The 13643-nt window shown below is 48.6% G+C and overlaps 1 protein-coding gene across 1 annotated transcript in view; it reads left to right on the top strand.

Annotated features, from left to right (window-relative positions):
* cfap58 (cilia and flagella associated protein 58) overlaps window positions 1–13643 on the top strand; it is an 85937-nt gene that overhangs the window by 49593 nt on the left and 22701 nt on the right. The window contains exons 14-17 of the mRNA XM_027010172.2: window positions 761–872; window positions 1218–1322; window positions 6927–7046; window positions 9353–9486. Coding sequence (XP_026865973.2) covers window positions 761–872; window positions 1218–1322; window positions 6927–7046; window positions 9353–9486 — 471 coding nt within the window. The remainder of the gene's footprint in view (window positions 1–760; window positions 873–1217; window positions 1323–6926; window positions 7047–9352; window positions 9487–13643) is intronic.

The raw sequence follows: 13643 nt of genomic DNA, 5'->3' as shown, positions 1-13643 counted from the left end.
GCCTGCCTTTTTTTTTTCTTTCGGTCTGGCAGCAGAAACCAGATTCCTCTCTCTTTGTATCCCTCTCCATCCTCGCCAGTGCGGCACGTTTTCTAGCCCTCTGTCGAGCTGCCGCTCCACATGCTCATGTCTCTCCTTAAACTGAAGACCCCACCCCCTGACCCCGACTGTATGCTAGGTTTATTTCTGCTTTCGTGTTTTTTGAGAGGCATCTTCCTGATGTTGAAAAGCTGTTTTTATGCTTTTGCAGCTATTGCCAAGCCCCCACTGCTAATAAGTTGGCAGATGGAGCTTTCAAGTTGTTTATTTCCAGAGTGAATTACCACTGTAGCGGGTCAAAGGCGTGCACTAACTCCCACTGCATTTGCATTAACTGGCAAAAGTGTGTGTGTGTGTGTGTGTGTGTGTGTGTGTGTGTGTGTGTGTGTGTGTGTTTGAGAGAGAGAGCTGCAGAGAGAGAGAGACATTAGCCTGGATGCTACTGAGGCGTGAACTGCTCTCAGGTTCATGCAGATGTTATCTGTCTCCCTCCCTCTCTCTCTGTCTGCCCCACTCTCTACTTTCATCGCCTCATGCAAATACGTTTGGCGAGGAGAAGCTCCCGAGGCACTAGGTCATTCTGGGACTGCTGTGACCTAATTAACTAAACACCAGACAGGCTGTACAACCACGGCTGCACACTGCGTCATGATCGAGATCGTGGAGTCGGACGCGTCCCACGGCCACGTGGCTTTAGCATGCTGTTGTGTTTGGGCTGCAGGCGAGAGGTTAACCGCATGCAGAAGGAGCTTCTTAAAGAGCAAACAAGATGCCAAGCCCTGGAGGAACTGCACAGGAAGCCCATGAATGTTCATCCCTGGAGAAGACTCGAGGTGTGTGCACGGGCGTGCTTGTGTGAGAGAATTGTGGTGGGTGGACATGCGTGGCCCGGTCCTCTATGTACATGTTCTCTGTCCTCTCTTGATAGTTAAAGACATCAGGCCTTTGTCCCACAGTTATCTAAGAAGTTAACTGAGGTTATGAGAAATGGTCCTGGAGTTTAGTTTAGTTGTTGAGTTTCAGTCAATATCACTCTTTTATTCTCTTTCATTCCTCTTATCCCCTTTTCCTCAATCTTGCTCTATAATTCTCTTTCTCTTTTTTTCTCTCTCTCTCTCTCTCTCTCTCTCTCTCTCTCTCTCGCTCTGTCTGTCTCGCTCTAAATGGTTTTCCTGCAGGCGAGTGACCCCAGCACCTTCGAGCTGCTCCAGAAGACTCAAACTCTTCAGCGGCTCCTGCTAAAAAAAACTGAGGAGGTGGTGCAGAAAGATCACTTGCTCCAGGTAAACACTCTCATCTCATTCGCTGCTTCGACCAATCTGTCACGTCCTATTGGTCTCTAGGGGCCTTGTTGTCCCTGGTGATGGCTCATAAAGCATCAGTGGGGTCAGGTCAGCGGGGTGATTGATTGCAAAGGATTTGAGAAGTGATTCTCTCTCTCATGGTTTTCAGAGGAAGACCAATACAGCTTTATTTAATGTACTCTTCTGTACTTGGCCTCTGATGTCCTTTAAGGTATGGTGTGTTTTGGGTCTGTTCTGCAAATGTCATCAGTGTATGTGTGTTTCAAAAATAGAATGAGAAAGGAAGACAGAGACATAGTTTGCGCTAAATGCAATTCACATCTCATATGGTTACGTTTCCTCTTGCACTGATCATTTTTACACACACAAAGAGTGTATAAACATCACCTTTCATTTGGCATGCTTCATATACATCTGTTCTGTACATCATAAGAGCAAATCGTATTTGCTAGCCAGATGTGTGGCATTCTGCAGTTTGAAAATGCGCACGGCTCCCCGGGTGGTACACTCTGGCCACGTGGATTAAGTTCACAACATAGTTCAAAAGGGAAGCTCACAACGCAGCCAAGCCATATATCCGAGCTATAGGTGTTGACACCGGTATCTGTGGAACAGAGTCGTGTCGAGTGGGAGCTGAATTTATGGCATGGGCTTCTTTTTTGGCGAGGCGAATAGCAAGGGTTGTCAAGGCCTGATCTCCAGCAGCTATGTTCAGCGGAAGAGAATATAAAAGATAATAGAAGAGAGAAAGGAAGAATACCAACAGAACTCAATTTTATTCCCGTGCGGTTTCATTTCAGAGCCATGGCACAAAAGTTTTAATAGAGAGGCGTTTCGGACATTTTTGCCACCTCATTTCCCCTTGCTGTTAGGAAGGGGCAAGGTGCTGATGGGGACCACCACAGCGCATGACAATGCTGAAGGACTTTGCTGTCCTCAGCAGGCTCACTTCATTGCTGGGAGAAGAGTTCAGTGTTCCATGTAGTCTGGAACACTCAAGGTTAAGAGACTGACTCTCGCATCTTCTCCGCAGGAGATAGCTTCAAACGTAACTGAGCACTGCCAGGATTCTTAGCAAAGACAAACCAGAATGAGGTGCGTAATCCATGAAGTGCTGCTCGTGTGTATGAGACAAAAGACTGGCTCATAGATGCAAGTACTAATCGAAACATTCGCATCGAGGCAGAATGTCGTTAAGAAGTGGCTGGCAAGAACACGTATGTGTGTGTTTGTGTGCGTTTGGATGAGTGAATGGTACGTCGGTTTCTGTTAATAGTTGAGTTCTCTACAATAGTCTAAGCCTGGCCAGGCCAGAAATCAGCAGTAGATAACTTGTATAAAAATAACATTTGTCATATTTGGTCAAGCTGCTACCGTGTCGGTAATGCGTGTCGGCCCGAGTGCCGCAGGGCGCGAAGCAGGACACACAGACTTCCTCGACAGGGACGAACATTTAATAACATAAACGACAGCGGCACTCACGTATTACAAACGATAAACATGAACAAGAATCGATTGACGTTAAACAAACACGATACACAAGGATACATCTAACGTAAACACGCTAAATTCAGACATTACACCCACAATGACCAACCACGCTGCACACCCTGACGTGAGTTTAAATACACACAGACAAAACGAGGTGCAGGTGCGTGCAGGCGTGATTACAAACGAAAGTCCTCCTACTGTACTTGGCTGACCGAACCACGTGACTCGCGGGAGGCGAGCGTTCCGTGACAGAACCCCCTCCCAAGGGGCGTGGCTCCCGACGCGTCCGTCCAATGAACGCGAGCCTCCGGCCACCGTGTACACGTAAACACGCAACACACAGCACGCCAGTGGCCGGCGCCCACCCAGTACCAGGCAGGCTGGCGCGCCTGGAGTCGCGCCCTGAGGGGGGGGCTCTGTCACAGTACGGCCCCTGCCCCCTCAAGTCTGCCTGTGTGTGCGTGTCTGTGTGCTCCTATTGCCACGCCCTCTTGTGTTGTGCACCTGATCCTTGTTGTGTGTAATTGTCATGAGTGTATATAAGTCTCGTTTCGTATCGTCAGTTGTTGGTGTTTGAACCAAGTAGTGTTAATACGTGTATGTTTAATGTATGAATAAAACGTGTGTTTACGTTCGACGTGCCTCGTCCCCGCATCCTGCTTAACCCTCGTCCGTCACAGTGTCCTGACAATAGTACCTGAAACAGATCATCTGAAAAGAAAAGCAGTCTCCGATGGCTTCTCCTAGTCCGCCTAAAGTTGTTTACATGAATCCCCCGCACCCCAGCCAAAAATGGACACATCCGAGAGGAGTGTCTGACAGAGTGTCGATCGGAGTGTCTTTTAGCAACAGCAAAAAAAAAAAAAAAAAAAATGAGACCACGCCCATGACAAAAACAAGGCTAAACATCCGTGCGGCTTTTCACTGGTGGAAAGAGCTAGCTAAGCTAGGTTAGGTAGCTAGGAGACCTGAAAGGATTCAAAACCAGTGCCGAGTTAGGTACATTTCTCTTTCACGTGTAGCTAATTAGCCTTGCTCGGTTTCCTTTTTTGATTTTCAAAGAAAATGAACCACAAAGCGGGTAATTTAATGGTCACAGTAATGCTCCAAAGCGAATTTGTCATTTTATTGATGGGCTAATTTTAGCTTGTTTCCAATGCTAAGATACTGGTTAGCGCTAAAATGTCCATGCAGGCATTTGATGTTTCTCCTGATATTGACATTTTCATGTGGCTGCGCTCTCACTACTGAATGTTCTCCTAAGTGGTCTGCTGCTTACAGTTTCTGTTATCAAACATCTAAGCACTGAGATACGTGCTAGATCGATTTCCAAAAAGGGAAATTTACAATTCCCAATAGGGTTCATGAACTTCTGTTTTTTTTTTTTGCTGCTGTGTCTTGGCTAATCTGCAGAATTAGCCAAAATCCTAAGGGCAGCGGCACCACGTGGGACTGAGTGTGGCGAACTGCAGTTACTTTAAGCTGCCATTAGGAGGCGGGGTGGGTGCTGGCAACATGTTGGGTTTTATAACAGTGCCCGGAGTAGCTCCTTCTCTGGGGAGAGCATCTGCAGAGAGCATCATTGCTCCGAGCACCGCGGTTCCAACTCACCTCTTAGCATCTTGACCCCCCCCCCCCGCCCCCTCCGCAATGCTGGATGCGTTCTCTCCAGGGATGGCTGTCAGAATAACTAGTCAAGCAGTCATCCAACAGCTTCTGAATTTAGACATTTGATATTAGACATTGCTTCTGATATTTCAAAAGGTTAACGGTATTCCGTCTAAGGCAGATTAAGGGTATTTTGTATAGATGTTGACACATCGTTGGCACATCGAAACGAAAATAAAAATCCATCATTGACTGAGATCCAAGCCAAAGATCTGTCTGATCAAGCAAGACTCCGTGCATGCAATATGGACATGCTGGGGAAACACACAGTGAGAGAATCTCTGGCAAAAGATAAGCACCCACTTAGGATAATGGCATTACTGCACGATCATAGCCTATAATTGAAGGTCGTGCATTAGCTAGGCTATTTACGATGGTGAAATTATGTGTCTAAAGAATAGTCATTATTTCGTGACAAGGATGATAGTTTCAGTGCAATAAAAGGCGTAGTAATTTATTTAATTGACGAATGCAGACAGAATGGCTGGGCGCTTTGTCCACACGTCACCGTGGCAATGCGTCAGTTTTGTAAATATGCACTTTAGCCATTCCTTTTTTCTCCCGGACTGCAGTTTTGGACCGTTCCTCCATGAGAACTATGTTCTCTGCATTCTTCTTTCATTCCACGAATCACGACATCAGTAGGTTTGGGGAGGGTGTCAGTCTCTATTCAGGCAAGCAATCCTCTGGCCCTCCGGAATTATTTTAAGTGATGTTACCCATACGAATGAGCAGTTCTTCCTGTCTGGGACCTCCAGGAAGTTGCAATAGCCCAGCAGAGCCGTTTTTCTGCAGCGCGCTTGGCAGATGCATGGGTGTGGTTTTAGCGTTGAGAGGGTAGTGCCGTTGCCGCTGGGTTCCTGGGGGCGTGGCCATTTTTCCAGTCCTGGCTGGGTTGCACTTCTGTGTCCAACAGGGTTGCACGATAAGGTTTTAAAAAAAGCTATATTACAATGAAACTGCTCCATATGTTGATGGCAATGTGCCTCGCAGTACGTTAAAAACACACCAATCAGCCCTCGACGTGGCACGGAATAACGTTTCATCGTTTGGGTAATAATTATTTACGGCTGTTGGATGACGCGAATGCAGCGATGCTGTAAATGTCGGTCATTGTTCTGCGCGCTCATTATGCGGAATAAAAAAAACATTTGTAATTTTGGTAAAGAGCTCATTTGCATGTTGTAGCCTTTTGTGATATCCGTGTTGCAAAGGCCAGTATTGCGATAACGACGAATGAGTGATGCAGAGTGCAGGCCTGCTCCCCAGAAACGGTCACCACGCTGGAGCGCACGTATTTAATCACCAGCGGGGAGAAAAAAGCTGGAGGCTTCGTCCGAAGGTTCACAAACTTGGTGTGAATGGGACAGTGTTTCTCAGTAAGCACCCTGTTCCGGCCCGCAGGGTAGACGGGCTCGGCATGTACCCCTGAGCGAGCTCACCCCCATTACTACCATGCATTACTGGCACAATGACGTGAAGAGGAAGAGCAGCTCATACCTACCAAATTGCGAAAACTCAGAGAAGAACCCATTCAGAGGAGCCTGTAATTTTTTTTAAAATTATCTGATGAGGTGAGCTGCCCAAATGAAATGAAATTAGCATGTCTAACCGTGACAGCTCATACAGGGTAATAAAATCTATTTAGAAAAGTAAATGTGATTAACTGCTTGATTAAAATAAAGTTGCCTTGGAGGTTTGAGAGTATGATGGAGAGAGATACAGATGTGGGTACTTAGAAACTTACACTGCATTGCATTACGGTTCCTGCACTGCAATGTCGAAGGCTGTGGGTGTGTGTGTGTGTGTGTGTGTGTGTATATGCAGAGACAGAAAACGCATGCACATCCACTCCACCTCTAATGACAACGTGGATCTGAACCGTCTCCTTGTAATCCACTTCTCTCTGATGTCGTTACTTACATCCCTGTGCTCCGGTCAGGAAAGACTGGCACCCTGCATCCATTACACCTTGATGAGAATACGCCGGTCAATACCTCTGCTCCCATTAGCAGTGGCCCCAGTAGCGCACGTACGTCAAAACCTTCAAATGTGCTTGATATGCAAGGCGTCATACTCTCAGTCGCTGGGATACCCGGGGTTACGGACCGTGCCTGGCTTGCGTGCACGCTTGCTGACCGTGCCCGTCGGCCGGCTCGAGCGCTCCCATTGCAAAGTATGAAATAACTGATACGCTGCAGGTTGTGGGAGAACATTTATTCATTACACTGGGGTGTGATGCTCCTCCTGTTGAGAATGGGGAGTAGGAGCAGAGGAAAGAATCTTACCATTCAGCAGCAGTTTAAGCATGAAAGAGACAAATAGGCCAGAATAAACAACAGATTTATTTGCTGATACGTTTATTTGCTTTGCTTTGTGTGTGTGTGTGTGTGTGTGTGTGTGTGTGTGTGTGTGTGCTTGTAGGAGAAGGAGAAGCTGTATGTGGAGCTAAAGCACGTGCTGGCTCGTCAACCTGGGCCAGAGGCAGCCAAACAGATTAACATCCTTCAGCACACACTGAAGAAGAAGACCAAAGAGCTCCAGGTCCACTAATGTTTGTAACTGTATGGTCTCTCTCTTTCTCTCTCTCTCTCTCTCTCTCTCTCTCTCTCTGTTTACTCTTTCACATCCTCAAACTACCAAAAAGGACAGCCGCGCACCCCCCCAACCCAAATGTCCAGCCCACACAAAGGACTAATCAGACCATAAATCTTTTTTGCACTTACTCTTCTCTGTTCCACCCCCACTTCTGCTTTCCCTGGCTCCCCCCCCCCCCAGCATGCCATTGAATAAACAGTTACCCCCTCTGCCTAATTAAGAGCTCTCAGGCTTGCCTTTGAGGTGGCTCAGTCCAGCAGCCTCGGAGGAGTTTTACGTCTTTGATCGTCCTCTCGCCTGTGATGGTTCAGGTGTCCTGATTCCTCTCACGGTCAAGGAGAGGACACATTTCAGCTGGAGACAGTGCGGGAGAGCGGCAGGACACCCCGGCATTCCCATGCCCATGCCGATCTTATCACGGGATAGCGTTGGCTCCAATCCATCGTTGCGACACTTCTGGACTTGCACTGGTTTGTCCAAAGTTATTAACGTGACTGCGCGTTTATTCAGTCGACTCGCTTGCCGAGTGCACATGTGGAACATCCGACACACTCGAGTAACACACAGTAAACTCAAGTGTGATTCGCTAGAGGTCCCCTTTTCATATTGCATATTTCTGACAAATCTTGGAGATGGAAAGCCCTTTATCTTGGCAGGATCAGATGGGATCCTTTTTTCATATCCGCCGCTTATGGCGTCAAACTTTCCAGGATTCTCCAAGCGCCCCGCGCTGAGACTGCCGATGTCCCTGAGGCCAAGCCGTTCCTACTTTAATTTATTGATATTTCATTTGCGAGCGCAACGGCTTGCGCACACCAGCGGCATTAACTGACAAACCTTTAAATAAACCACGTTCTCTCGGGAATCAGGGCTCACGCTAACCTTGGAGGTGGGGGTGAGGGATCCCATTTAAAAGCTAAAGTGAAAAATTGCCTCTTTCTCTTTGTTTTGATTGAAGTATCATTTGACTGAAGCATCATTTCTTTTCCCTCGCACATTTGGAAATTATCATTAATTAACATTACCTTTGAGTGCTTGAGTGATGAATGTTTAATTGTGCTCATTGCTGTTTGGAAGTTGTTTCCGCTTGTTGGTAGAAATGGGAGTAAAGAGTTCTCAGGATTTGCCCTTCTCCAGCTGCACTAGCAATTTAATACTTAATAATGTTATACGAAATGCTCTTTGTAAGAGCGTAGTTCGATTTGTGCAGTTGACCTCATTGGGTTCCAGTGAGAGATTAAAAAGTGTATTTGTCTTTGTTAGTTCACAGTAGACTCCGCCTCACTCTGAATGCTGATGTTGGATTAGCTTTCCTTCTGGGTAATGGATATCGCATGCAGTTGTCGCATATGGGAGTATATGGCAAATTTGCTCCAAGAATAAGGAATCGGCGATCATATTTGGTGGAAGCGCCGTTGCAAGGACAGTTTTGCCTGCAGGAGTGAGGTTTTAATGGCTGCGTCGACATCAGATCAGCAGTCCTGCCTTGAGATTCACACTCTGGGGGTGTGCATGTGTGCGGCCCGCAGGCTTGAGCTATTTATTAACTGAAGAATGTCGAGGTTCTTAAATAGGGAGCTAATTTTGTCTTTCTCGTCCCCTGTATTCGACAGAAGAGACACTCAGCTTCCCAGAAACATACATTGTAAGTTCTGTAGATGCCTGACAGGTCCCCTCAGCTAGATAGCAGCCCCCCCCCCATCTTTAATAATTCTCGTACTTTCTCTGCGTCCCTCTATCTCTCACCTTTATTTCACATATAGACACGCAGAATATCCCTTTCGAACGCACGCGCACACTCCCTCTCCACCTCCTTTATCTCCATTTGTTACCCCTTTCACCCCCATTTCCAGTCTACATCTTCAGGCTTCATTCTTTAGTGGTGGGTTCCTCGAACTTGCCACCACCGCCGCATGGGAGGGCCTACGGAGGCAGAGCATCCAGATGATTGGCAGTTAAAGCCCGCCCAGAGCCTGCTACAGGAAAGGAGATGACGCCATGACGATGGCTGCACCCCACACACCAGATCAGGCGCTATTTTAGGCACCGCCTCCCAGCGGTTCTCCCACAGATCGAGGACCCAAGAAGCCATGAGCTCGTTTTAATTGTTGCGTGCAAATAATCGGTGCTGCTTCTGGTGACGGCACATTGCATGGTAGTGTTTGTTGCCATCTCGGGATGGGAGGACGAAGGGGAAGGTGAGTGTGTTCTCGTTCTCGCCACGTAATCGCCGTCTTGTCTGTGGTTCGCAGGCGATAACGGCTGAAGCCAGTGCATTCCAGGCCAAAACAATGCAGTACAAGTGTGAGATTGAGTATCTCACCCAGGAGATGCAGGACTTGAAGAAGAAGTACCTGGCCCAGAAACGCAAAGAGCAGGAGTGCAGGTGAGAGAGAGAGAGAGAGAGAGAGAGAGAGAGAGAGAGAGAGAGAGAGAGAGAGAGAGAAAGAAATAGAGATAGAGCGAGAGAGAGAGAGAGAGGTCTGATCAGATCATTGGTAGGTCTGATCAGCCCATCTAGATTATAGTGATTAGGGATGATATTGTGTATGTGTGTGTTTGTGTGTGTGTGTGTGTGTGTGTGTATATATATACGCATGTGTCTTTGTCCATAATAGATTTAAGCAATCTTTAATGTAACTGACCTTCAGCACACATGACTGACGACATCTGACATGGCCCAAAATTACAGCCAACACGTGAGAAGCGAGGGATGGAAAATGAAGCGGGGAAGAGAAGGGCTGGCGGACGAGGGGGACAGAGCTCAATGGGCCGGAGAAATGTGGAACCACCTGCCGCTCGTCCCCTGCCGTCACTTGGCCGGAATGGCGTATGAAAAGCGGCACGGAGGATTAGCGGTAGCGCGGGGCCGGCCCACCTCCCAGTGACTGACAGGCCTGCCGTATGCTCACCGTCCCTACCACGCCAGCGTCCGACCTCCGGCCTGATTCAATTACCACCGATCGAGTCGCCTTTTGGACGGTGGAGCGTCACGGTTAACCTGTGCGCCCCCTGTTTTGGAGTGTGGCTCCGTTAGTCTTTACCCGCTTTCTGTGCTATCGATTTTAATCTGCCCACTCCGACGACCCGTCTCCGTGCTTCGCTCCGCGCACCGGTCACTCATTCGAGCTCGTGTGCGCATGCGACGGACGCGCGCCCAATCCGCCCCCTCCCCCCTGGAATGCGATACGTCCTCTCTGGGCGTCCCCTGCACTGGCAGCTAGCGTTGCTGCCTCTGGCCATTGTCTCTCTGCCATTAAAACCCACACGTGGCTTCGTTCCCAGTGGGCGTGTGAGAGAGAGCGCCCTGTCCAAATATTACCCGTGTCTTCCTGAGCCCTGGGCGCCCTACTAGCTTTTGTTGACATTCACTCGCAGCCCCATAGCACACTGTTAATTGACTCCCTCTCTCTGTACTTATGGCCCTCTGATTACTACAAACTGCTCTTGAATGGGATGCTGGCGCACCCGTGGTAGCGGCCACAGATTGCTTGGCTCCGATTGGCCAGTACCTGCCATCTGGTGCTGTACCGTGACTGTGCTGCGTCCTGGTTCTCGGTTGGGTGTCCCACTGTCATCCTATTGGCCAGGTTTCAGACGTGGCGACCAACCAATGTGGCTCCTCAGAGGACGCCTTGTACTGACTAGCCACTGTTTTGTAATGAAATGAGGCGTAAGGTAGACTATGTTTACCCACATTGTATGGAGCTTAGACAAGGCCTAATCACCTGTAATATGACACAGTAGTAAGGTATCTTGCTATTAATTTGTAAGGTTCCTAACATACAAGAAATGCTGATCCAGCATTCACCTCCTTCATAAGGAGCAGCACCAGTAGCAGTCGCTTAACTGCACTTCCTCCACCCGACCCCTCACTGATGCTCCGAAGACCCCATCAGTCAGACCCGTGTTAATCTTTCCCTCAAGAGCGCTTCGACATTATTTAAAGAGCATCGGAATGATTTCGCCAGAGAAGCGAGCCCGCTCCGAGTCCCGCTTTCCCAGCCTCGCAGTGACCGATCTGTGCAAATGTCCCCTTTTCCGCGCTGCGCCTTCAGCAGAAGCCACGTAAAACCAAGGACCCCAGCGGACTAGCTGAAGTGTCGGCACATCCTGCCACTCCTCGCCCACAAGCAGTTTTTAGATTGGCAGAGACTCTTATTTTATCCTCACTGGTTGGCGGCAAACAGCGCGTCAGGGCGTCTGCAGCGAGGCAGCCGATGTTCACTGAAGTCGGTGTTTACCGTTTACTCTTAAATCATCAGGCGTGACCTACCGATTTGTGTTTAATGACAGTGTAATTACTTGTTTACTCATTAGAATTAAGTCGTCTTTTTTCATTCGGTTATCAAAATATACCATGGCTGGATACCACAGCAAATCCTTCACTTCATTAATCAGTATGTACTCCGATACCCTCATGTATTTATTGTTGACTTTCTATTTTTGCTTTTTGTTTTTTTTTTTGTCTGAAGCATTTGCATTTGATTTGCTTACAGCAGCAGTCTGCTTTAACCCGTTAAGGTTTAACATGCTGCTGGCCACGTGAATACGTGAATGTGTAATACCATAGTGATTAAAACAGTGACTCACACCACGCACAGATAACTGTCATAATAACAGCAACAAATAACCTCTGAACCCCAAGGCATAAGAGAGAAGCTGGAACACAGTTCTCACACGAGAACGAGGCTCTGTACAGGACAGAGATTTACTTCGGCCACTGCTGCCGCTGTCATTTGACACACCTGCCGGACGCACCTGCCGGACGCTTGGGGCTGCCCGCCGAAGCCCACCCGCCGAGTGCCGCATCGATCTCTCGATCGCCGGCCGCCGCAGGCAGAAGCTGTGATTAATGATGGCGCGTAGCGCGGGCTGCTTCTAAATACACTGGCCGATTGTGGACGGGAAGGGGCTTACATCGAAATGCACGGGAGGGAGGGAGGGTGTCCGATCGAGAGATGACCACTTAATGGATTGAGACGTCAAAGGGACTGATGGTTTAAACAGGGACGGCCACGTCCGGGAGAATGGTCGCGGCTTATCGACTGGATGGAAATGCGCGGTGGCGAGCTGCAGCTGCACATGACACGTACAGTGACAGGCAAGGCGTGACGCATTCCCACTGCCTGCTAGGGGAAACTAGGAGGGGCTCATTCCCACTGCCTGCTAGGGGAAACTAGGAGGGGCTCATTCCCACTGCCTGCTAGGGGAAGCTAGGAAGGGCTCATTCCCACTGCCTGTTAGGGGGTGCTAGGAGGGGCTCATTCCCACTGCCTGTTAGGGGGCTCATTCCCACTGCCTGTTAGGGGGTGCTAGGAGGGGCTCATTCCCACTGCCTGTTAGGGGGTGCTAGGAGGGGCTCATTCCCACTGCCTGCTAGGAGGCTTCCCCTCTCCTTGTTGCTATTGTCCTTTATGTTCTTATTTCTGGCTGCAACTCAAATGGTTCCGGTGCCCGCAAAACCACTGCACATTCCGATAAAGGAGGGGGAAATGCAGGAATTAAACGACCGTAATTTCACACTTTCTGTCTCTCTCCAGCGAGCTACATCAAATCCAAATGAAGACACATTAAAAAGGCAATTTTGCTGCCTTCTCCTCAGACCACTGTCTGAGGAGTTTGTGTAGCGATGTTGGGAGGCACCAGCGTCTTAGGGAAAGGGGCAGCGGTCTGGCAGAGGGATCACCCATGCGTGGGCCGCTCTGCACAGCTGCCGGCGGCGGCGGCTACATTTGTAATCACGCGGCAGAAAATCTTTCTGGGCTTGAAGCAGCAATTATGGCAAAGTCAATCGATAATGGCAGGTTTCAGATGGGGCCAAGTGACTTTTAATGAATTTTAAAAGCTGGCATAAATAATGCAGGTCTTTGGTGTGTAATTATCATTGGCCAGTGGATCGCGATTTAACAAAGTCAAGTGTCGGGCGAGGGCGTGTGCATGCCCGCACATACATGCATGCGTGCGCGTCTGTGTGCAAATGTGGGTGGGTGTACGTGTGTATAAAGAAGCGCAGTGGACCTTTAGGTGATGGTATGAGAATGCAGAGGCTGTCAAAATGGATTCATTTGCTTTGTTACCCACACACACACACACACACACAAAAGATGGCTGTCCCTTCACATGTGATAAGGTAAGAAGGATAATCCAAGCACTGACAAGTAAACATTGTGTGCGCATGTAACGTTGAGCGGTAAGGAGGCGGACGCACGTGCGGAGAAGAGCGAGATTTATGGGCAAATCCGAAATCAGAGTCACTATAACGGTTCAGGGTCATAGAGCCGACACGGAGAGTACGGGGATACATGACTAAACAAACACACACAGAAAAACAACAACAAAAAAAGTACACGAAAGCAAACAGGGGAATCAGGCTATAACAAAAGACTAGCGAAAACTCGGGGCTAAGGCTAGGAGAACACACGGAGTCAAGAAACAAGCACAGCCACATAAACACGTTCAAAACTAACGGAACAAGGCAGGGTTTAAATATAATCAACTAAACGAGGGACAGGTGAAGAAAATCAAACGAGGGGCGGAGAA

Source organism: Electrophorus electricus, chromosome 16, assembly GCF_013358815.1.
Source record: "Electrophorus electricus isolate fEleEle1 chromosome 16, fEleEle1.pri, whole genome shotgun sequence".
Lineage (NCBI taxonomy): Eukaryota > Metazoa > Chordata > Actinopteri > Gymnotiformes > Gymnotidae > Electrophorus > Electrophorus electricus.
Note: the sequence above shows the minus strand (reverse complement) of the source record. Positions and strands in the feature narration are given on the sequence as shown.